The sequence below is a fragment of the Sus scrofa genome, chromosome 13 (genome assembly GCF_000003025.6).
Source record: "Sus scrofa isolate TJ Tabasco breed Duroc chromosome 13, Sscrofa11.1, whole genome shotgun sequence".
In the NCBI taxonomy this organism is placed as follows: domain Eukaryota; kingdom Metazoa; phylum Chordata; class Mammalia; order Artiodactyla; family Suidae; genus Sus; species Sus scrofa.
Window position 1 is genome coordinate 79,235,881 of NC_010455.5, and position 25,679 is coordinate 79,261,559.

Sequence of the window (25,679 nt, forward strand, 5' to 3'; positions counted from 1 at the left end):
AAATTCAGCCAAGTAATATAAAAGGGGAAGTTTCTTAATCTGATAAAGGACATCTTTAAAAAATTTCAGTTAAATCATGCATAATGATAAAATATTGAATGCTTTCCCTCTTAATATCAGGAACAAAACAAGGATTTTGCTCTCATTCTATTCAACATTGTACTGAAGTTCCAAAAAGAAACAAAAGATACAAAGACTGAAAAGGAAGAAGTAAAAACATGCTTATTGGCAGATAACATCATTTTTAGAATTTAAGGTTTTTTCCATATTTTTGGAATTTCTAAAAGAATCTACAAGCAAACTTATAATTTAGTGGATACAAGTCAATATGCAAAATCAGTTATATTTCTATATGCTAGCCACAAAGTACTAGAAAACTAAATTTAAAAATCAGGAGTTGCTATTGTGGCTCAGTGGGTCAAGACCTCAACATAATGTCCATGAGGATGAGGATTCGGTGCCCGGCTTCATTCAGTGGGTTAAGGATCTGGTGGAGCTGTGGCATAGGCCAGCAGCTGCAGCTCCAATTTGATCTCTAGCCCAGGAACTTCCATATGCTGCAGGTGTGGCTGTAAAAGAAAAAAAAATTAAAAAGTAAAAATCAACACTACTTAGCATCAAATATATATATTTACATATGTGTATATATGTGTGTGTGTGTTTGTATATATGTGTGCCTATGTGTATATGTGTGTATATGTATCTGTGTGTGTGTGTATGTGTATATATATATGACGAAGGTGCCAAGCTATCACTTTTGTCATTATGTTAGGATGAATATAGGCAGTCCTCACTTTGCACAGTAGTGTGGGACCAGCTGAAACTTCTTTTTTTTTTTTCTTTTTTGTCTTTTCTAGAGCCGCTCCCGCAGCATATGGAGGTTCCCAGGCTAGGGGTCTAATCGGAGCTGTAGCCACAAGCCTATACCACAGCCACAGCAATGCAGGATCCGAGCCACGTCTGCAACCCACACCACAGCTCACGGCAACGCTGGATCCTTAACCCACTGAGCAAGGCCAGGGATCGAACCTGCAACCTCATGGTTCCTAGTTGGATTCATTAACCACTGAGCCACAACAGGAACTCCTGAAACTTCTTAAGTGATCCTAATAATCGATTGGAAAAATGACGATTGTCCCTTGACATTTAAAAATGTTTAACAAAACATTAAAATCTTCCATACTGTCAATTATAAATATGTCAAGAAGTAAGAAAAATAGAAAAACTGACATTTATTTAGTACATTGTAACTTAAAATATTTGAAACATTGGCAGTATCTATTAAAACTTAAAATTCGCATATCCTTGACAAAGCAATTCCACGAGACCAAGAGAATAGATGTTCATCTCACAGTATTACAAGAATTTTCATAGAAGTTTTATTTACGATAACAAAAAATAGGAAAAAAACTAAACTTACATCTTCAGGAAAATGGATCAATAAATTGTGGTATGTGTATACAATGTAATATTATATGGAATTAAAAAAATATAATGCAACAACACAGATATGTTCGTATCTAAAACATTAAGTTGAACAAAAAACCAGGCACAAAAGTATACATACTATTGGGCTATTGTTGGAGTTGATTTATATGAAGGTCAAGAACAGGCACATCTAATCAATGATAATAGACCGGTCACTTCTGGACATAGATGTTAACTAGGGAGAAACCCAAAGAGGCTTCTTGGAATGAGAATGATGTTCTACATCTGGATATGGTGATAACACTGATGTATAATTAGTAAAATTTGTTTAAACTGTACCTTTAAGATGTGTATATTTTACTGCATGTAAATTATGTTTAATAAAAATAAGTAAAATTGAAAGAGAATGCTTATAAAGCTTTCAATACAGTGCATGTATGCATGGTATGCTCTGAATAAATGCTATCAATCTGTTACTTTAAAAATTTGTAGGAGTTCCAGTCATGGCTCAGTGCTTAACAAACCTGACTTGTATCCATGAGGATGCGGGTTTGATCCCTGGCCTCACTCAGTGGGTTAAGGATCTGGTGTTGCCATGAGCTGTGGTGTAGGTCTCAGACAAGGCCAGGATTCTGCATTGCTGTGGCTGTGGCATAGGCCTGTGGCTATAGCTCCAATTGGACCCCTAGCCTGGGATCCTCCATATGCCACAGGTTCGGCCCTAAACAAGACATAAAAAAAAAAAAAAAACCCAAACTTGTAGGGAGTTCCCATTGTAGTTCAGAGGGTTAAGGACCTTACTAGTATCCATGAGGATATGGGTTTGATCCCTGGCTTAACTCAGGGGGTTAAGGATCCAGCATTGCTGTAAGCTGTGGTGTAGGTCACAGACATGGCCGGGATCTGGTGCTTCTGTGGCGTAGGCCAGTTAACTGCTGCTCCAATTCAACCCCTAGCCTGGGAAACTCCATATGATGCAGGTGAGGTCCCCCAAAAAACAAAAACAAAAACAGGAACAAAAACATAGCTGATTAAAAAGAAAAATTCAAGACCCTATAGTTACTTTTTGTCTTTTTTATGTTTTATTAAAGTGTAAACATTTATTTAAAATGTGCCAATTTCTGCTGTACAGCAAAGTGACCCAGTCACAAATATATTTATACATTCCTTTCTTATATTATCTTCCATCATGGTCTCTTCCAAGATACTGGATATAGTTCCCTGTGCTGTACAGTAGGACCTCATTGCTCATGCATCCTGAATGTAATAGTTTGCATCTACTAACCCCAAACTCCCAGTTCATCCCACTCCCCTCCACCCCCCCTTGGCAGCTACAAGTCTGTTCTCTGTGTCTGTGAGTCTGTTTCTGTTTTGTAGATAGGTTCATTTGGGCCATATTTTAGATTCCACATATAAGTGGTATCATATGGTATTAGTCTTCCTCTTTCTGACTTACTTCACTTAGTATGAGAATCTCTAATTACATTCATGTTGCTACAAACGGCATTATTTTGTTCTTAAATGGCTGAATAGATTTCCATTCTATATATGTACCACTTCTTCTAAATCCTTTGGTCTGTCCATGGACATTTAGGTTGTTTCCATGTCTTGGCTATTGTGAATGGTACTGCACGGAACATAGGGTGCATGTATCTTTTTTTTGGTTTTGTCCTGATAGATGCCCTGGAGTGGGATTGCTGGACCATAGAGTAGCTCTTTATTTAATTTTCTAGGGAACCTCAGAACTCTACTGTTTTCCATAATGGTTGTATTAATTTACATTTCTGCCAACAGTGTAGGAGGGTTCCTTTTTCTCCACACCCTCTCCAGCATTTGTTATGTGTAGCCTTGTTAATGGTGGCCATTCTGACTGGTGTGAGGTGGCACCTCATTGTAGTTTTGAGATGCATTTTTCTAGTAATTAGTGATATAGAGCATCTTTCCACATGCCTACTGTCCATCCATATGTCATCTTTGGAAAAATGTCTATTTGGGAAAGACCCTATAATTAAGGCTATTTAATGTGAACTACAGAATTGCTGGGTTAAGGCCATGCGGCTGGAAGTAGAACTACTGCCAGGGTGGAGATGTGCAATGGGACAGCCTGCTAGTTTCCAGAAGGGCAGCGAGGACAGAGGGGACTGCCTGTGTCTCACCTGGTCCGTGTTCCTGCAGAGCCAGGTTTGCACTTTGGCCAGCCCTGGCATGCATTCCTTAGTGGTGATGGTGGCAGCCACGACTGAGCACCAAGTGGGTCAAGCTACAGAGTCTATGTGGACGACCTGAGAGACCAGGGACCTTCCACAGTGGGCACTTCAGCCAATCCTGCACCTGCCAGTCCTGGGAGGACCTGTGGGATACCACCCTCTACTGTGTCACCTAGGCAAGAACCTGAAGAACAATCTCCAGCTGGCTAACAGATAGGAACTTACAGAGGCTCCTGGATCAAAGAAACAGGATGACTGGTTTCTGAGAACACTGGGCATGAGAAGACATGAGATGGAGGTTCCCTGCTGAAAACTGGGACTTCTGTGTGAGGTCAGCAAAGTGAGTTTGCCTGCTTCTAGTCACAGGAAGAAGAAGCTCAAAATTATATCAGGCCCCTAAAAAGCAGAAAGGAATAAATAACAGAAAATATACTTAATTAATATATATGTATTTATTTATATTTTTATACATATTTATATTTTTTTTAGCCAACCAAGCTAGAAAAACAAAATTAGACATAAACTTCCCAAGGCAGAAGTTCTGTTTTATTCATTGCTGTATTTTCTGTGCTGCATACAACACCTGGCATGTAGAAGACCCTCAGTGGATACTTGCTGAATGAATAAACAAAAGAACCAGAGATGAAGGTGGAATTGAATAGCAGATTGGAGAAGCAAGGCCTCTTTTTGGAAAATGAGAGGAATCAATTTTCACATATTACAAGACAAAGAAAAGGATATTAAGCAAAAATAAAATAATAATATCACAGAGTTCCCTGGTGGTCTAGTAGCTAAGGATCTGGCAATTTCACTGCTGTAGTGCAGGTTGGATCCCTGGTCTTGGAACTTTTGCATGCTGTGGGCATGGCCAAAATAATAACAATATCAAAACTTTCAGATCACATTTCCACACCAAAAAATATGCTAATGGATTATAAATACAGTCAGAATTTGAGTTACTGACAGATAATTAAATGGTTATCTACCACAACAGGTATAAATACCTAACATATCCCAGCAACCTACTCTTCCCAATTAAGGAATGATAGTTGCAGTTTTCCTCCATAAAAGCATGGCCTAAAAGAACATTACCAACACACTTAAGGCAGATCTAATTATATTCTAAAGTAACATACCTTGCCTCTTGTCTTTGAGCATGTATATGTAATATGCTTTTGGAAGATAAAACTTTTCTTATAATCAAAAAGATTACTTATTCCACAAGTGACAACACTCACCAGGGATTTATTTCAGCAGGGGTGGCGGCTGTTAGTGGGAGGTAGAAATGGGAGATAAGTGTGAGTAGAATAAGGGGATGGGGGTCTTGCACCCTGTCTTCCTAGAAGTGGGGAGAGGCCATCCACACAGTAGGCTGGATGCAGGTGAATTCAAGCAAGAGATCAAGAAAGTCTCGCCACAGTGGTCACTGTGCAATCCTTCTTTTGCTAAAAAAAAGTCCCATTTTTTATTTCATACTTTGAGTGGCATGTCTATTTTACTTTTTTTTTTGCAGGAAAAAAAAAAACTGAAAACTTTGTTCTCTGCTGGGCTCTTTTTTTTTTTTTTTTTTTTTTTTTGCTTTTTAGGGCCACACCTGCAGCTTATGGAGGTTCCCAGGCTAGGGGTCAAATTGGAGCTACAGCTGCAGACCTACACCAGAACTCACAGCAACACTGGATCCTTAACACATTGACTGAAGCCAGGGATCAAACCTGCAACCTCATTGTTCCTAGTTGGATTTGTTTCCGCTGTACCACAGTGGGAACATCTTCTGCTGGCCTCTTTTAAAATTCATTTATTGGAAGTTTCTGCTATACAGCAAAGTGACCCAGTCATAGATATGTAACATTCACTTTCTTATATTATCTTCCATCATTGCCTCCAATTTTTTTTCTGATTTTTTTCTTCCTCTCTGGTTCCAACAGTTCTAGTGGCTGTTTCTCCCACCTGCCCCCCATACTTCTACCACTTTAATGAGTGTATTGGTGTTATTCTGATCTCTCTGTTTTAATGACCACCTATTAAAATAATTTCAGTATTTAACACAAACCTCATAGAGATTTTATGGAAGTGATACTGGAGAACTTTGGAGCCTATATTATCCCAACTGGTATTGGGATAATATTTGGGGGAAGAAAAAGGAAAGAAAGAAAAAGAACTAAAATTAAAACTAGACCTGCTTGGGAGTTTGGGGTTAGTAGATGCAAACTATTGCATTTGGAATGGATAAGCAATGAGATCCTGCTGTATAGCACAGGGAGCTATATCCTATCACTGTGATGGAACATGATGGAGGATAATGTGAGAAAAAGAATGTATGTATATGTGTAACTGGGTCACTTTGCTGTGCAGCAGAAATTGACAGAGCATTGTAAATCAACTCTAATTAAAACAAAAAACAGGCGTTCCCGTTGTGTCAGTGGTTAATGAATCTGCATGAGGTTGCAGGTTCGATCTCTGGCCTTGCTCAGTGGGTTAAGGATCTGGCGTTGCCGTGAGCTGTGGTGTAGGTAGCAGACGTGGCTCAGATCTGGTGTTGCTATGGCTCTGGCGTAGGCCGGCAGCTGCAGCTCCCATTAGACTCCTAGGCTGGGAACCTCCATATGCCGCAGGAGTGGCCCTAGAAAAGCAAAAAGACAAAAAAAAATAAAATAAATAAAACAAACAAACAAAAATCTAGCAGGACTTCCCATTGTGACTCAGTGGTAATGAACTTGACTAGTATCCATGAGGACTCGGGTTCAATCCCTGGTCCCCAATCAGTGGGTTAAGGATCCGGCATTGCCACAAGCTATGGTATAGGTCACAGGCATGACTTGGATCTGGAGTTGTGGCTGTGGTGTAGGCCAGAAGCTGCAGCTCTTGTTAGATCCCTAGCCTAGCCTGGGACCTTCCATATTGCTGCAGGTGTGGCCCTAAAAAAAATAAAAATAAACACACAGTGTCTTACTTAATCCTCACCACCAGCCCATGATTTAAGTATTACTGTGATCTCAATTTTACAGACGAGGATACTGTCCAGCAGAGAAGTTAAGGACCTTCCCCAGAGCCACAGAGTACTAGATTTAAACTCAGGCAAAGGAATTACAAACACTCTGCTCTGACCAGTGCTCTCACCTCCCCCTTTGTAGCAAACTCTGGCTGGACACAAGACATAAGATCAACGGTATACAGCCGTTGCCCTCACAGAAATCTCAGTCTGTCAGAACTGGTAGATGCGAAATTACTCTGGCCCCACATGGAAATGCAGAAGTAATGACATAGCAGAGGCACTTTATCTTTCTGTTCCAAAACAGATGCTTTTATGAGATACTAAGTTTCTGTTAAAGATGAAGTTGTATGTATACTTTATCTCTCTCTCTCTTTTTTTTTTTTTTTTTTTTTTTTTTAAGTTGAGTCTCAACTCAAACGTCACCTCCTCAGAGAGCCCTTTCCAAACTACTTGGGCTTTAATAAAACAGCCCTCGGCCCTGTGCCAGCTACTCTCTCTCACAACTGACTGCACTTCCTCACAGCATTTTCCCTTACCTATTTTCTGCTCTTAATTGTTTGCTGTCTGACTTCCTCCACTAGAAGGGCAGCTCTGTGAGAGCAGGGATCTTGCATATACTGTTACCCTGAATCTCCTGTGGCTTGAACAGTGCCTGGCCCTTGTCAGTGGTTGTATTCGTTTCCAAGGGCTGTCTTCTCCAAGTACCACAAACCAGGGGGCTTAAAGCAACAGAAATGTATTCTTTCTCCTTCCTGGAGACCAGCAGTCCTAAGTCAAGATGTTGGCAGGACTAAGCTCTCTCCAGCAGTTTCCTTGTTTCTCCTTCCGTCTGGTAGTGGCCAGCAATCTTTGAGCCTTGGATTATAGCCACATCACCCCAGTCTCTGCTTCCGGGGTCTTCCTCCTTGTGTCCATCTCTCCTGTGTCTGTTTCTAAAATCTCTCTCTTTATAAGGGCACTGGCCATTGGCTTTAGGGCCCACCCTAAGGCAATATGATCTCATCTTGACTTGATTACATTTACCAAGACCCTGTTTTCAAATAAGATCCCATTCATCAGCACCAGGGGTTAGGATGTCAATATATTTTTTTTGGGGGGGGGACACAATTCAACCTACAACAGTTGCCAATAAACATATTGAACAAATGAGGTAATGTTATCTGAAAAACTGGTATAACATGATGAATTCTCAGATGGGTTCAGGCAAAGGCTCTGGAAGTCATTGTTTCCTTCAGGTTTCGCTAATGATCAAATAGTACATAAAATGTCTTTTTGCTGGTTGTAGTAACCAAAGCAGAGTGTCCAGGTCAAGAAAAATAATGGCTCCAATGTTCTAGGCACAGATGTGACCTCGGGTGGGATATCAAGGGATAGATGTCATTTTCTCAATGTTCTTATATATTTAATTTAGAAGAGTAATTTAATGACATTATGAATAAAGTGTAGAAAACAGAGAAAAGAAAATCAACCATAATCCTACTTCCCTAATGTACTTTGGAGGAAATGTAGGAGCATTATTTCAGATAGTGGGAACAGCGAGTACAAGAGCCTTGAGGCATAAATGAGCTTTGGTGTGTTCAAGGAGCAGAGAAGGCAGTTTAGCTGGAGTATTGATGTCACACTGGGTCTCATTCTGGACAACAGCTCCCCAACCAACAGCCTTCCTTCTTCTGGTAATCCTCCCCCAAACACACTACCTTCCACACCCACTCCCCAAACACACTGACCCAGGAGGGGGCTGTGGTGTGGACCTGGTGTGTGTGAGGAGTGGCAGGGGTGATAGGTACAACTGGATCCTCTCTCCATGGCATCTGGAGTTGGGACAGATAAAGGTCAGGCAGTCCCTGTGAAGCTCTGTGACCCGGGAAGCTATGGGGAAGGTGATGTGTTCTCCACTTCAGCCAGATGCAAAGGAGGCAGGTCAGCAAGGACAGCAGCAGGGATTCAGAGCTGAGTCCTGCAAGTTAGCTTCCTGGTCCATCCATCACGGAAGTCAGCTGCATTCCATCCTCGGGCTCCAGGAAACTTTCCTGTGTCCCTATCATACATTCTATTCCTTTAGCTCAAGCTGACCTGGGTCACTAGAGAATGCGTTGAGGAAAGGACTTCTATGGCCAAATAATTTGGGAAACAGTGGGTTAAATAAAATCTTACAGCTTTTTATCTTTAGGACGTCCTTTAATAGGATTATGTACATTCAAAAAGCAACTCTCCAAAAAGGAACTCAAGAGAGACACATTTTCTGCATTAATGTCCCAGGTTACACCGGGAAATGTGGTGCAACAGAATGCTAAGCTGGGAGGTTTCGGCTTCCACTTTTTAGCTGAGTCCTGAAAGACCAAGAACAACAGAGGACAGTACAGCTATTTTGACCACCAGGAACACATGTGCTGTTGAAAAACTCATCACAGCCAGTAATTTCATCCAAGAGAGAGGAAGGAAGAAAGAGATACCTGAAGATAGAGGGGAAGGAATACAGTTGCCTGTGCTTCCTGTCCATAGGGTCTCGCCTTTCAGTAAAACTATTGAAAGAATGTAGAATCATTCTGAATCATTTGTCAACTCCAAAAATCACATTCCAGTCATTCATGTGCCCACTCAGGTGAGCCGCCTTGTAATCAACAAGATGATTTACTCTCCGAACTTGGAGATTCAGACCTCCACCTGCTCTAATCATTCAGAAAAGATTAGATTTGGAAACCATGGGCTTCACGACTGACCCCCAAGCGTCCCAGAGCTTGCTCATCATTTTTGTCATGCACCATCACCTGCTGTACTGGGCGCCCTGAGATGAGCAGGACTGGCCTGGCCCAGGAAACTCCCCGCATCTTAGGATGCAGGGAATGGAGATCCAAACTTACACCTGGCAGAGTCCCAGAGCTTGACCAGGTGAGGGGAGCAGGGGGAGTGGGGTTAGGTCTAAGCTTTATAGAAGCAAGAGGAGGGGGGCAGCGATACAGGGCTCTGGGGTCCACCTAGAGAGCTCAGATACAGGATCAGGCCCATCTGATTAATTACACCCACCTGCATATTGCAGTCTGAGTGTAAGAAACAGGTTTTAGGTGATGTTTACCCATGACAAGCCGTTTGTCTACATGCCTTGGTGAGTCATAAACTGCCTAGGGCAGCAGCCTATCCGGGTTCCACTTGGGTGTTACAACTGCAACCTCCGCGGACGCCTGCGCGGGACGTTCAGGTCCGAGGGCGCCCTACACACCTCGTTTCTTTTCGGACGCGTGCTGGCTCCAGCCAGGCAGCCTGACCCCGCCCACTTCTGCCTGGGGCCGCCCCCGGGGCGGAGACACACGAAGCTGCAGGCTGGGCGGGGAGAGAAGCGCTGCGGCTACGGCGGCGCCGCGCATTCCCAGGCGTGGCGCTCCGTGCGCGACTGGGAATCCCGAGTTCGCGGCTCTGGAACTGCGCGGGCGAGTCCGCCAGGGTTGGTGAGGCGCAGAGAGCTGGTCTCGCGCTCGAAGGACAGATGTGCCGGGGCGTCAGGGCACGCGGACCCGAGCTCAGGTGAAGCTCTTGGAAAGGACAGACGGAGACGACCAGATGCCAGCAGAGGAGCCCTGCACTCCCGGCGCCCCGGGTGCCCAGCGGAGCGAGCGCGCGCCGGGCCGCGAACCGCGCGTGCCCAGCCAGCTGCTGCCGGAGCTCTACACCTTCGTGGCGCGCGTGCTTTTCTACCTGGCCCCTGTCTATCTCGCCGGCTACCTGGGGCTCAGCATCACCTGGCTGCTGCTCGGCGCCCTGCTGTGGATGTGGTGGCGCAGGAACCGCCGCGGGAAGCTCGGGCGCCTGGCGGCCGCCTTCGAATTCCTAGAGAACGAACGCCAGTTCATCAGCCGCGAGCTGCGGGGCCAGCACCTGCCCGCCTGGGTAATACGGGCCGAGTGGAGCGGGGGTCGGAGGTGGGGCGGAATCTATTCTTGGAGGTTCGGAAAGAACCTGCGGCCGGCCGGGGAGCTGGGGCGCGCAGATCCAAGGGAGGGCGGGAGCCTGGGTATCAGCACATCTGGTCCCCCGAGGGGCTAGATGCACAGACTGTGGGGGCCGTGGCGCCCCTCATGCTCATCCCCATCTCTGGTCCGCCTGTGCTAGGAGCAGGAACCTAGGTTTCACCAGAGGGCCCAGAACCTGGGAGAAAAGTCACGGGTGGGCCACACCCAGGAGAAAAACAAGGGCTGCTGGGACTCAGCAAAGTTACTCGTGAGGGAAGCAGAAGACATTTCTTCCACCCGCCTGTTGATTCAAAGAAAAAACGGGTGCGACACTGACAAATAGAGCAGTGACAGAAACTGCAGACTTGTTGCCTTCCGCAGATATCCGAACTGAGAGAGGGGGCCGGGCTAGAGAAGGGAGTGCGCGGATGGGGCTGCGAGCCAGCAGGCAGGGGAGAGGCCCAGCCGCCGCCACACTGGGTCTCAGGCTTCTCTCCCTCCCTCGCCTCCTAGAGGTACTCAGGCACAGCCAGACACACAAACACACAGACTTCAGCTACATAACCATCTCCTGGTGTGGAATGGCTTGGACTATGGCTTCTCAGACGCTTCTGGTCCTGAGAATCACTGGCCCGCTTAACAAGCAAGTTCTAGGCCCCACCTCATAACCTCCAGGTGGGACCTAAGGGGCCCAGGTGAGTCTTATGATCAGAGGAGTTTGGGAAACACTGATGCGGGGAGGAATTCAGCTCAAGATTTGGTCTACGGCAAACCTCCACCTCTGGGTGATGAACTGGTGTGAGTTGTCCCTGATTTCTTCCAGATATGTTCAGGCACTCTAGAGGTGAGACCCCTTCTTTCTTCTGGCTTGAAGCAGATGCATAGCAGGTAATTGCCAGAGAGGTCTTAGGAAAGCTGGAGCTGAAGTCCTGTCAGGATCCAGTCTTGGGCAAAGGCCTTGAGTGAAGGACACCCTACCTCATTTCCTGGATCAGATGGTCCCCCGACCACAGCCTCCCACCTCCTTGGCAGGGTCCTGGGAAGGGCCTGGCCTCAGCCTGCATTCTCCAGACCCTCCTGGCTGGCTTGGCTGGCCAGTTTGGGAGGCCAGGGCCTGGATGACCTTTTGGACTGAGGCTGTGGTACTGCAAAGGGCAGTGCAAGCAGAGTGGGCTCGAGAGCACACGTGGAGGCGGGTGTGGCCAGTATCTGAGGAAGCACTGTGCAGTTTGGCCAGGCTGACGGGTGCAGTATGGGCTGAAGGATAGGGCAGGTTTTGATGGAGGTTGGGGCTGATTCTTAAGGCTGAAAGGAGCCTGCGGAAGGTTTTGGAAAGGCCCTGTGAAAAGCAGCATGGAGGGAGAAATAAAGCTAGAGGAAAGACATCAGGTGAGAAGTTGACTTGAGCTGAGATGGAGATGGTTGTAGTGGGAACCAAGAGGAATGGCTGAGAGCTGGGAGTCTAGGTGCTTGGCGGCCCCCAGAGTGAGGGATCAGGGTCTTCCAGGATGCTGACTGGGGAGCTGGGTGCCCAGAATGAGAAGCAGGTCTGGGGAGGTTGATTGTCAGTGTGAACATCTGTGAAGAGCATGCAAATAGATGTAAATATGGGTTTTTGGACCCACCTTCCAAGCCCGGGGCTGCTGTGGAAAACCTGGAACCTACTTGGTTAAACATCCTTCTCCCAGCCTCTTGAAGACACACACTGTTTCTTTCAATTTTTATTGCAATATAGTTGATTTACAATGTTGTTTTAGTTTCAGGTGTACTGCAAAGTGATTTGCTTATACACATGCACACATATGTATTCTTTTTTAGATTCTTTTCCATTGTCGGTTATACGTATACATGAAATCAGAGAGAAGTGGTTCCTGTGTGGTGAGGACAGTGACTCTTGCACACAATTTTGGAGCATGGGTGTCTTTATCTTATACGTGGACCTTTTAGCATGCCTTCTTCCCTGTTTTGAGAATTGATTTTCTTGCAAGGAAGGGAGTTGATGGCTTATGACTTTGGTACCGGGAAATACTTTTTACAAATTCATAGATGGCAAACCAGTAGCTGGGGGGTTGACAAAAACGTCCTGAGGGCCTTCCAGCCATTCAGGTGGTCCCCCACCACCTAGTGAGTGGGGGTAGATCCTGGCCCCCCTGCTGCTTGTTTGGCTTTGTGCGTCCTTTGCTCTAACTTGCACCAAGTCCCTGTGAGGGGACGGAGGCCAAGACCAGGCTGAGCCTGAGCAGACAAGTCATCACCCTCCCCTGCAGGCCACAGGGGCACTCTCAGTCATCCTTTCCTGCCCTTTTAGGCTCCTTCTCAACACTTAGCTCGAAGCTACTGCCTCCAGGTGATCAGAGAAGTTGCTTACCTTTGCTGGGTCCCCTTGCCTCCCCGCCCACGTAAAAGGAGGTTGTTTCTGGTCCAACCTCAGACAGACTGGCTCCTACCCTGATTCCCTTTCGTGGACAGTACAGCTGGAGGAAAGGATTCTTCTGCTTTAGAAGGAGTCTCGAGTGAAGATGCTGGACGTGGCCCAGCCCCATGGAGGGAAGGCAGGGATGTGGAAGAACACGGGTGTGGCTGCTGCCCGCTGTTCACGCACCAAAGTTCCTCATCCTCAGCTTTTAGATGTATTTTTCAAGGAATTAAGAGCCTTTGTGGTCTGCCCACCTTGCCAGGCCTGGGGGCTGTGGGCAGCACAGTGACAAAACTGGAATCCTTGATCCCACAGAGCTGGTGACACCCCAGCTCCACCAGTTATAGTGCTGTCACCTTTGAAGGCTCGATTTCTACACATGGTTGTGATGAGCTGAGTGTCCGAAAAGCTGCTTGTTTAGAGCAAGGCACAAGTGAGTGCTTAGCAGGCTGTCACTGCATCCTCCTCATTCTCTCAGGCCTCCAGAACCTCCCTTTTTCTGATAGGAAACTCATTACCCAGTGGCCCAGCAGCAAACATCGCTCTGGAGCTGGACGGCACAGTGGGCAGGGCATGTCAGAGGCTCCGGCCTGGCCCAGGCCATTCCTGGGGTTATGCTCATGGAATTCCCACTCTGCTGCTCCAGAAACTTCCCGCCTGGTCTTCCCAGCTGGCCCCTCATGATCTGAGGTCCTTAAGACCCTTCCTGGGGTAACTTTTGCCGTTTACTGCCCCCACCCCCTCTGAGGTCCCTGGCAGCTGGCTGGAGCTCTGTGGGAGCCTCCTGGATCCAGACACGACCGGCTCTTGGCTGCTCCATGGTTTACAGGTTGTTGATCGAGCCCTTGACCAGGCTCAAGTGGATGATTGGTTTGTTGATGAGGTATTTGTTGTGCCCCTGCCACAGGTGGTGTGAGGAGGAAAGTGTGGTGAGTGCCTCACCTGCTTCCAGGCCAAGCCAGATACGTTTGGGGTGAGGGCCTGGTAGACAAGGGAAGAACTGTCAGAATCCTTGCAGTCTGTCTGTCTGGTCTTAGGCCTGACCGTGCTCAGTCTCCTGCCAGCTGATAGCAATCAGCTGGCAGCTTCGTTAGAGATGATTAACTCTGTATCTGCTGGGGTGGAGGTGTGGACTTACAGTCTGAGGTTCATTCCCTGGGGGACCTTGAGACAGTCCACGGTCTTCTCTGGGTCTCTGATTCCCCCCTCCCCCCCAAAATATGGAGGTTCTAGGAGACGATCTAGAGCTTGTTTTTTGGGGGGTTTTTGGCTGCCCCTCAACATGTGGCGTTCCTGGGCCAGGGATCAGATCTGAGGCGCAGTTGTGACCTAGCTGTGGCAACACCGAATCCTTAACCCACCCACTGTACCGGGCTGGGGATCAAACCTGTGTTCCAGATCCAAAGATACAAGCAATCCTGTTGTGCCAAAGCAGGAGCTCTTAGAGCTTTTTTAGCTGTTAGGAATGTGCCATCATCGATTGGCCTCAACCTGGTTTTTCTTAGGGCCACACACCCGCAGGACCCTGTTCACCAACCTTTCTTGCCTCCCCACCACCTAACTGGTTGTGCCCTGGGGGTGCCCGCTGAGACAAGCACCGGGGAGAGGTGAACCATTCCCCCAAAGCAATGAGCGGTCCAGAGCTCACAGAAGCATCCCTAGGATGCTGGTCCCCTCGGATGGTTCCTTCTAAGCTCCAGGCCAGCTGTCAGGCTGACAGCCATGTGCTTTGCTTTCCTGGGGCTGAGTCTGACATACCTTCTGTGGGTGGAGTAGCAGTCTTCCAGAGCCCAGGCTCTCATAGTCTATCCTGTATTGATACTGTTGTTAATTAGGGGAGTAAACACAGTGATAGCTCTGAGCTAGGCTGGACACTTGCAAATTAGATCCTAAAGCTCAAGTCTCAGAGTCATGCCATGGAACCTGTTTTTCAGCATTAGGACTGGTCGGGGGCTTCTTGAAGCCCAGCGGACTTCTTCCCCGAGAGGCCTCTCCAGTCCCGAGAGTTCATTGATAAGGCTTGGAGTTGGGCCTGTCTCAGGAAGGAAGAGGCACAGCAGTTTTTAGTCAGGCCCCTTGGGTCTCTGCCCCACGCTTTTTTTTTTTTTTTTTTTTTTAGAGCTGCGCTTGCAGCCTATGGCAGTTCCCAGACTAGGGGTCAAATCAGAGCTGCATCTGCCAGGCTACGCCACAGCCACAACAAAGCAGGATCGAAGCCTCATCTGTAACCTATGCCACAACTGTGGCAATGCCAGATCCTTAACCCACTGAGCGAGGCCAGGGATTGAACTTGCATTCTCGTGGATACTAGTCAGGTTCTTAACTCGCTGAGCCACAGCGGGAACTCCCTCTGCCCCACATCTTAGTGATGCTTCATGGACTTATGTCCTAGGCTGGGATTGGGTAATAAGAGGAACAGAATGTGGGCCCAGCAAAGGGATCTTAAGCATCCATCCTTGTGTTCATTCCTTTACTCAGTCAATAAGCATCTATCGAGGGCTTGCAGTGTGTCAGGCACAGTGCTGCAGGCTGGCCCACAACATGAGTGACACATGGTCCCTGGCATCAAGGAACCCCTGGGCTGAATGGGCATTTTCTTATTTTTTTTTCTTAATTTAAAAACATTTTTTTAAATTAAAATGTAGTTGTTTACAGTGTTGTGGCAATTTCTGCTGTACAGCAAAGTGACCCAGGCATACATATATATATGTTCCCTTTTTTATATTATCTTCCATCATGGTCTGTCCCAAGAGCCTGGGTATAGTTTCCTATGCTGTGCAGTAGGACCTTGTGGTGTAGCCATTCTAAATAGCTGGCATCTACTAACCCCAAACTCCCACTCCCTCCTCCTCCCTCTTGGCAGCCACAAGGCTGAGAACAGCCTTTTCTGATGCAGTGTGCTCAGTCTTACAAGGTGGAGTCCAAGGCTTGGGCAGACATGGGGGAGGGGACCAACCCAGGCTGGAAGAGACCCAGGTGGCCTCCTTGGATAGAGGAAGAGGCACCCTGGTGTCACTGGTAGTTGGGCTGGGGGCACCCCAGGCACCAAGTGTCCCTCACGCTTGGTCACCTGAGCTCATCATCTCATCTTGGGGTGAGCAGATTCTGGACAGTAATTAATGACACCCAGACTCACAGGAAACGGCCAGGTACTTAATATACAGGGGGCTGAATGTTTCTAAGACAAGGATGTCCACAGCAGCCTTTTATCCTGGTCAAGGACCTGAGTCATTGGGAGGTCACTTGGTGGGTGAGGATTGGGGGCCAAGGGTGGGACAGCCCTGTTCTTCTCCTCTGCCCTGGACCCCTCTCCAGTGGGCAGAAAGGTGCAGAGAGTGGATCCCCAGCTTCCATTGGCCTCCTGGCCCAGAGCCTTGACAGCAGGAAGAGACGGTCCCTCTGTGGGAAGGTCCCCGGTGAGTTTGGGGAAGGGGACACCGGCAGGTATGAGCTACCCCGAACCCCCCAAGACCTGTGAAGGCCACAGCCCAGCTACAGAGAGGAGCAGGGGACCAGGGCCTCACCTTCCCTTCCTCCTGCCCCTACCTTCCAGACTCTGTTCAGGGTTTCGTCTCCTGGCAGAGTCCCAGGGATTTTTAAATCTCAGAAAACCTGGAGCCCAAAGCCTCAAAGTGCTCCCACGTGCTGGAGGAAAGTATTTTCCCTCCTCCTCCTCTTCCACTGCAAATAGCAGAGAAACAGTTGTGTCCTGCCCCAGTGGGAGTGATTAAAGGGACAAAGCCCCATTCTCTTTACATACCTTGTCCTTTCAAGCCCAGAGCAGGAGACTTGAGTCCCTCAGGCCACAACGGGCCAGGGCTCAGCTCCTGCGCACCCCCTCTTTAGGTAAGCACAGGGGAGCTGAGAAGCCCTTCCCAGTGTGCCCGGGTCCCTAGTCCTCCAAACGCTCTGAGTGAAAAGCCAGCGAGCTCTTCCAGCACATGGAGTATTTCAAGACCTCAGATTTGCCCATGCTGTTTACTTTTTAACATTAACTGGCTAAAAATCTCGTTTTTCTGGTTATCAAAGTACAGCTATCCTCGTGGTAGAATATTTGGAAATGAGCTACAAGGAAATATTAGAGGAAGCATTTACAATCCCTTATTTACAAACATTCTTAAGGATTATGACATCCTTTGTATAAATAGACCATAAGTTACTTAACCATTTCGCTAGCCTCAGCTATTTTGGTCCTGTCCAAGTTTGCCCTATTTCTGCGGCTGTCGAGGTGGGTGGTGTTTCCTCTGTCTGGAATTTCTCCCTCTGATCTGCCAGTCTGGCTCCCTTGACTCCTCCTTCAAGTCTAAGCTCAGGCACCCACTCTGGGACCTGAGCGTGTCTCTGACACTTCACTTCCAATGTCCCTGTGCACCTACTTATTTTTATGTCTGATTTTTTCCTCCAGACCAAATGTTCTTTTAGGGAAGGTATGTTTCTTATCCTTCTAGTACACTCAGCTCCCTGATCAGTACTCCACCCATGTAGGCTCTCAGTAAAAATCTGGATGGGAGTTTCCTGGTGGTGCAGTGGATTAAGGACCTAGCATTGTCACTGCTGTTGGTGCAGGTCTCAGCTGTGGCACACGTTGGATCCCTGGCCCTGGAACTTCCATGTGCCGTGGGAACAGCCAAAAAAATTAACAAAATCTGTGGCATGAATGCTGCAGGGCACATCTGCCATGTAAATCTTAGTCCCTGTTTGTCACATTCCTACACATTAAACTGATCTGTCAAAACTTATGAACTTTAGGGAGTTCCTGTCATGGCTCAGCGGTTAACAATCCGACTAGGAACCATGAGGTTGCAGGTTCAATCCCTGGCCTCACTCAGTGAGTTAAGGATCTGGCGTTGCTGTGAGCTGTGGGTAGGTCACAGACATGGCTCAGATCCCGCATGGCTGTGGCTGTGGCTGTGGCTGGCGGCTATAGCTCCGATTAGACCCCTAGCCTGGGAACCTCCATATGCCGTGGGTATGGCCCTAGGAAAAAAAGACCAAAAAAAAAAAAAAAAAAAAGACAAAACTTAGAAACCTTAAAGATCTTTATTCCCATCTCACTGTGGCCTCCTCAGCACTGAGGAGGAAGAGGAGAATCAGTAGTTTGATAAGCAAGAGGATAAGATATTTACCCTCCAAGTGATACCAAACCTAACTGGATCACTGAACTCTCAGCAACTCAGTGTTACATTCAGGTCTTCTTAAAATGATGACTCTGGAGTTCCCGTCGTGGCGCAGAGGTTAACAAATCCAACTAGGAACCATGAGGTTGCGGGTTCGGTCCCTGCCCTTGCTCAGTGGGTTAACCATCCGGCGTTGCCCTGAGCTGTGGTGTAGGTTGCAGACGCGGCTCGGATCCTGCGTTGCTGTGGCTCTGGCGTAGGCCAGTGGCTACAGCTCCGATTCAACCCCTAGCCTGGGAACCTCCATATGCCGCGGGAGCGGCCCAAGAAATAGCTAAAAAGACAAAAAAAAAAAAAAATGATGACTCTGTGGACAGCTCAGACCTTATTCCTCAGGAAGGGTGACAGGCTCCTGGCACCTGCCTTCTGACCAATGACTGCCTTGGGAGTGTGAGCTTGCTCTGTCATCCTGCTGGGTCCAGCCAACCTAGGCCAGTTTGCAGGCTGGGTGTGCCTGTGGATTCTAGCACAGCGCTAGACAGAATCCCAAGCTGGCAAAGCAGTTATTTCCTTCCAGCACTTTTTAACAGGGTGGTTTTAAGCAGAAGAGTGGGCAGATTTAAAAGCAGTTTTCATGGTTAAATGTTTACCTCCCAAGAACAGAGGGAAAAAAGGACGAACGTCTGTTTCATCAGGAGAAGAGTGGGTGAAATGAGGGACCATTTTCTGGTAGAGGAGGAACCACCACAGAGGCACCCACAGAGCAGAGTCTGTCTCAGGAGGATGGGAGCCTAATGCAGCCTCCTTGTGGAGGGCATCCCCTCCCTGCAGGACACCAGGAAGAGGGCCTTCTCTCTTCTTTGAGGGAGGGGAGGGGTGGGTTGCAACAGCTGAGTCATCAGGAGTGCGTGTTTAAGAATGCCCTTTGGGAAGTTCCTGTCATGGCTCAGTGGAAGCTAATATGACTCGCATCCATGAGAATGCAGGTTCGATCCCTTGCCTCGCGCAGTGGGTTAAGGATCCGGTGTTGCTGTGAGCTGTGGTGTGGGTTGCAGATTCGGCTTGAATGGATCTGATGTTGCTGTGGCTGTGGTGTAGGCCAGCAGCTACAGCTCCACTTCAACCTCTAGGCTGGGAACCTCCATATGCTGTGGGTGTGGCCCTAAAAAGACAAAAAAAAAAAAAAAATGCCCTTTGGGAGATCCCATTGTGGCTCAGTGGGTTAAGAACCCGACATAGACTCCATGAGGATGCGGGTTCAATCCCTGGCCTTGCTCAGTAGGTTAAAGATCCGGTGTTGCCGTGAGCTGTCGTGTAGGTCGCAGATGTGGCTTGGAGCCCACGTTGTAGTGGCTGTGGTGTAGGCCAGCAGCTGCAGCTCTGATTTGACCCCCAGCCTGGGAACTTTCATATGAGGAGGGTTCGTTCGGCCCTAGAAAGATAAAAAAAAAAAAAAAAAAAAATGCCCTTTGGGCCAGAGCCATGAGGTGGTTTTGTTTTGGTTTTTTTTCCCCCTAGTAAAGAGGATATGTACCTAGTTCTTTGTGTATACCTGTGATTCTATGGATGTGTCTGTATAGTTCTGGGTGTGTGTCTCTGTGTGTACATGGTCTTTGTGTGTTTGTATATATCTTGATGTGTATTATGTATGTGTGTGTCCACCTACCTCTGTATGTGTGTCTCCTGTCACTCCCCCTGCCTCCAGAGGGTTTGGTGGCCAGAAGCTCCTGTCCAGGCGTCTCATCTCAACCCCAGCCCATCCATGGGCTCCCCCTACCCCCATGGGATGCAGCCATCACTCTGGCTCCATTTTCTCACTGCTGTGGAATCATTTTTCCTAAAGTGCTTAGAGCATAAAGCTAAAGACCACCTAAGGATGAAGTATCATCATGGGCCATTGTGGGTGGCCTCTGCTGGCCTGGAATTCACACTCATACTTGGTTTGATTTAGTCTATCTCTCCTCTATAAGCTCTCATTACCACCAGTCCCTTGACAATGTTTTAAAATCTGCTCTCATCAAACGATGAGCCCACTCTGCCCAGAAGGCTTTGGCCCAAGTGCACAAACAGCAGCGCGTCTGTGTTAGTTTAGGGAGGTCTCAGGTGGGGTGGGGGCCCAGACCCCATATGTTGAAACTTCCTCCAGGGCTTCAGCAGGGAGCATAGCAGGCATCTGAGATCCTGTTGACTTGACTCTGGGCCTGGGGCAACTTTCACATTTTCCAGGCCAGCTTTGGGGAAATGCTTACACCTGTAATGTGTCTGTTGGGAGAGTGTTCATGTTTCCATGGAGACAAGCCTTCAAGAGCTCTGAATTTGTCTCCATCTGAGCAGCACAGGAATGCCCAGCTTCACGCCTCTCAATCAGGAGAAACCTAAGGTCACAGGAAGGGAGCTGGGATCAGACACTTTTTAGAGGCAAGGGCAGTGGCTTTGTGTTTCTCAGCTACCTGTTAGCTCTAGCCTCCCTTTGCTCTTTGTGCTGCGAAATTTATTCCCTTTGTAAAAGAACTGAGGTCCTTAGGCAGCTGTTAAGAATTTGATGACAGGGGAGTTTCCGTCTTGGCGCAGCAGAAATGAATCCGACTAGGAACCATGAGGTTGCAGGTTCGATCTCTGGCCTTGATTAGTGGGTTGAGGATCCAGCGTTGCCATGAGTTGTGGTGTAGGTCACAGATGCTGCTCGGATCTGGCATTGCTGCCGCTGTGGTGTAGGCTGGCAGCTGTAGCTCCAATTAGACCCCTATCCTGGGAACCCCCATATGCTATGGGTATAGCCCTAAAAAAAAAAAAAAAGAATTTGATGACAAAGAGGTGTTCTCCCAGGAGTGACAGCTGGAGACACAGGCTGTGACTGGAGCCCTGGTCAGGAACCCCAGGGGACAGAAAAACCACTTTGCTCCAGGGCTCCTCCTGCCTTGGGGACCTGTGCCTTTGCGCTTCTACACCCTTCACTGCCAGGATTAGAACTAGCTGGTGAGCTTGTTAAAGATACAAGTTTCCAGGCCTTTCCCCCATACTCCTGAATCAAAATCTTATAGGGTCCTGACCAGGAACCCATCTTTCAATCAGATTTCAGGTAGTGTTTCATACAGAAGAGTTTGAGAACTGCTCAAACTGAAGAGTCTAGCCTTTTGCATTGACTGGTGGTGTCAGTGTCTCTCCTAGCTGGTCCCAGAGACTCCTGGCTACTCCCATCCTCATGGGGTTTGGAAAAGTCCCAGAGACTCCTGGCTACTCCCATCCTCATGGGGTTTGGAAAAGTGACTTTAGGACTCAGTCTGAGAGTGAGCCACTTGGCTTCTTTTTCTGCCTTCCTTTGTTTACCTATAAGGGAAAGACAGAGGCTCTGATCGGGCCCCTTTGCCCCGCCTAACTATGGGGTGCCCCCATTGGGCAGAGTTTCCCATGAGGCCCAGCTTGGGCGCAAATCTCTCAGCCATTCAGCGGAGACCAGGGAACCAACAATAGACTGTGGTCTTTCCACTTTGGCCACAGCCGCTCTCACTGTGCTATCTTGTCCTCATTTTCTGGTCTCCCTTCTCACTGGTCTCCCAAAGTACAAAGCTGCAGGCACTAGGAGACCCGGTAGGGGATTTGCTGAGCTTTTCAGTGGGACAGACCTAGACACACAGTACATCTTGTTCTCAGCATGTACCTGAGGTCAGGGCTGTCGGTGTTGGTACCTCTGAGGTTTAAACAGCTTCCATTGAGAGTCGCCATTTCTGGACATTTACACTGAGCCAGAAAGGGTACTGAGCATCTTATTTGCATTGTTTGCTCGGGAAACTCTATGAGGTTGGTAGTAGTGTCCCCATCTTGTGGATGAGAAAACTGAGTAACAGAGGTAGAATTTTATTTTATTTTATTTTTTTGTCTTTTTGCCATTTCTTGGGCCGCTCCCTCGGCATATGGAGGTTCCCAGGCTAGGGGTTGAATCGCAGCTGTAGCTGCCAGCCTACACCAGAGCCACAGCAACGCAGGATCCGAGCCATGTCTGTGACCTACACCACAGCTCATGGCAACGCCGGATCATTAACCCACTGAGCAAGGGCAGGGATCGAACCCGTAACCTCATGGTTCCTAGTCAGATTCGTTAACCACTGCGCCACCACGGGAATTCCCAGAGGTGGAATTTTAAATGCACAAGGAATAGATTAGAAAAGCCCTAAGAAATGGACTTCACATGCTGACATTGCAGTTGGAGGAGGGGGAGGAGAAGTGGAGGAGAAAAAGATTTGAAGGCTGAGCTCAGGTGAGAGGATCCAAGTTCTGGTCACCTGAGTGATCTTGGTAGATACTAGCCTCTGAGTCTCTCCCCACGTGTAAAATGGGGATAATTGCATCTTTGCTGTTCACTTTATACGACATGAGGAGGATCAAGTGAAAATGTCTGTGGGATGCCCTTTGTGATCTAGAAAGCATGGCCTCCTGATGAGGGCTCAGGTCCCATGAGGGCGGTCCTCTACCAAGTTAGAGTTTCCCTAAGAGAGGAAGACAGTGCTATGTAATGTTTCCTTCCTCTCTTTCTGTCTTTCTGTTTTTTCCTAAGGCCTCACCCATAGCATGTGGAGGTTCCCAGGCGAGGGGTCTAATTGGAGCTGTAGCCACCAGACTGTGCCGCAGCCACAGCAACTCGGGGTCCAAGCCTCGTCTGTGACCTACACCACAGCTCACGACAATGCCAGATCCATTAACCCACTGAGCGAGGCCAGGGATCGAACCCGCAACTTCACGGTTCCTAGTTGGATTCATTAACCACTGAGCCACGACGGGAACTCCTGTAATGTTTTCTTTTTTTTTTTTTTTTGTCTTTTTGTCTTTTGTTGTTGTTGCTATTTCTTGAGCCGCTCCCGCGGCATATGGAGGTTCCCAGGCTAGGGGTTGAATCGGAGCTGTAGCCACTGGCCTACGCCAGAGGCACAGCAACGCAGGATCCGAGCCGCGTCTGCAACCTACACCACAGCTCAGGGCAACGCCGGATGGTTAACCCACTGAGCAAGGGCAGGGACCGAACCCGCAACCTCATGGTTCCCAGTCGGATTCGTTAACCACTGCGCCACGACAGGAACTCCCCCTGTAATGTTTTCTTAAGAGGAATGGGTGTGGTGGTATGGAAAAGCACAGACGCACCTGAGTCTGGTCCCAGCTCTAGCACTCCACAGCTGGTGATTGTAAGTAACCTCTGAGCCTTAGTTTCCTTATCTGTAGAATGAGGGCTAGTAAGGGAATAAGGTGAATATGCAATGATATGAGATAACATGAGCTCAAAAAGGCTGAAAATAGGATAGAAAACGATACAACTGGGCAACTTTGAAACAAAAGAAAGCTGTAATACCAATTTTCATATTAGACAAAATAGAATATACCTCAGATATGTCTTAATGACAGAGATGTTATATGCTCATAAAAGGAGCCATAATTAAGATGATATAATAATCATGGACATATGTGTACTACATAATATAAACTTGAAATATAAACCAACAACTGTCAGAACTGCATGGATACATCAGCATTTGGGCTTGACATTTTTCATATATTTCTCTCTGAAAATGGAAAATCAAGTAGACAGCAAGGATGAAAACTGTTAAAAGGAAATGATTAATAACTGGATCATACATGGAACAGTCATAGAAATTAATCATGTACCAGGTCACAAAGGAATTATCAGTATATTCCAATGAATTGCCATCCTACAGACTGTTCTGACATGAAGGAATGAAATTAGAAAACGATAATAAATAGCTGTAGGTATCTCATATGTCTGGCTATTTTTTAACATTACTATTTTAAAAAGTCATTGTTTAAGAGGAAGTCATAATGGAAATTACAAAAACTGTGACCTGAATAATGGTGAAAAAACTTTGTCAAAATAGTAAGGGAATTTATAACCAAATTTATCATAAAGCAAGAAAAATAGAAAATAAATGATTCAACTCTAAAACTCATAGACTTCGACTCTAAGAACATAAAAGAACAACAGATGTAGATCAAAGAAATACAAAGGAAGGAAATGATAACTATAAGGATGGAAATAAATAATTTATAATGTTAAAGGAGAAAGAAAACAACAAGTGAAGCTAGTTCTCTAAAAAGATTAATATGATAGGCAAGACTTAATCAAGCTTGATCATGAAAAAATAGAAAAAGATGAAAATATCAAATGAAAAAGGCAGAGAACTATAAATATAACAGATTAAAATAATAAAACAACTCTATATCAAAACATTTAAAAACCTAAGTGAACTAGATACATATCTAGAAAAATACAAATGCCAAAATTTCCATAAATAAGAGATCAGTAGACCTTGACTACAACATTAACCCCTAAAGAGAGACATGGTAATTTACCACCCCAAAAAGTCTCAGGCTCAGGTAGTTTTATAGATAAGATATGCTAAATTTCATTGATCAGATAATTCCTATATTTAGAAGTTTGTTTCAGAAACAAGGAGATAAGGAAAGCTGTCCTAGTCACTTTACCATTTATTGTAAAATCCTTATACCAAAACCAAATGTGAACTGTACAAGACCAACTATTACAAATATCACTTTGAATTATTAGTGTATAAAACCTAAAGGGCATATCAGGCTAGCTAAATATCTCAAGTGGGGTATATACCGAGAACGAGAGGTGGTTCTGTTTTAGAAAGAAACATCCGTTAAGGTGACCACACCAATGGATGAAAGGGGAAAAAATTACACAGTTATCTCAATAGATATGAGGAAGTACTGAATACAGTCCAATTCCCATTTCTAATAAAAGTGCTTGGAAATTGAGGAATTGGAAAGAAATTCCTCAACCTGATAGAGGCTGTCCTCCAAAAATCTGTAGCAAAAATTGAGCTTTGTGGAGAAACTTCCTTTGGTGGTCAGGAACCAGGTAGAGTTGCTTGGTATTGTTACTACTGCCTGGGAATAGCAGGGGATTGGCCAGTGAAGTCAGTCAAGAGAAACAAGGAAGGATAAGGATGGGGAGCAGAAAGACAAAAAAATGTTATTAATTGAAGATTATAAATGTATATAAATTACCTGTGAGAATTAACAAACAATTAGAAGTAACAAATTTTAACAAAAATTGCCCAGAAAATGAAATACCATTTTAAATAACTGCAAAACCCACAAAGTAATCTAACAAAAAATGTGCAGGACTTTTGTGGAAAAAAAGTTTTGTTTTTGTCTTTTTAGGGCCGCACCTGTGGCATATGGAGGTTCCTGATCTGGGGGTCAAATTGGAGCTGTAGCCACCGACCTACACCACAACCACAGCAACACTGGATCTGAGCTGTGTCTGTGACCTGCACCACAGCTCATGGCAATGTGAGATCCTTAACCCGCTGAGCGAGGCCAGGGGTCTAATCAGTGTCCTCATGGATGCTAGTCAGGTTTGTTACCACTGAGCCACAACAGAACTCTTAGAAAAAAAGTTTATCATCCTATATGTCAAAACCATCAAATGCAAATAAATACAGGGAAGTATTCTCTTTGTGGATACAAAATGTAATATTGTAAAAAGGTCAGTTCTTCCACAAATTAATCTATACATTCAGAAATATAACAATCTAAGTCCAG

At 46.6% G+C, this 25,679-nt stretch overlaps 1 protein-coding gene and 1 long non-coding RNA gene across 4 annotated transcripts in view; one reads left to right on the forward strand and one right to left on the reverse strand.

Annotated features, from left to right (window-relative positions):
- On the reverse strand, positions 8,655 to 9,835 carry LOC110256303. Its single transcript, XR_002337697.1, has 2 exons — positions 9,081 to 9,835; positions 8,655 to 8,957 (listed from the first exon to the last, which is right to left on the reverse strand). It is a non-coding gene; the product is annotated as an uncharacterized LOC110256303 (long non-coding RNA).
- The window catches only part of ESYT3 (extended synaptotagmin 3), a 49,654-nt gene continuing 33,912 nt past the window's right edge, over positions 9,938 to 25,679 (forward strand). For 2 of the 3 annotated variants that reach the window (XR_002337696.1, XM_021069523.1), the window contains exon 1: positions 10,031 to 10,509. Coding sequence is in view for 2 of the 3 variants with exons in the window: in XM_021069523.1 (XP_020925182.1) it covers positions 10,183 to 10,509 (327 nt within the window). In the remaining variant the exon portion in view is untranslated. Of the gene's footprint in view, positions 10,510 to 25,679 lie in introns of all 3 variants that reach the window. The other variant, XM_003358571.5, reaches the window with a different exon arrangement.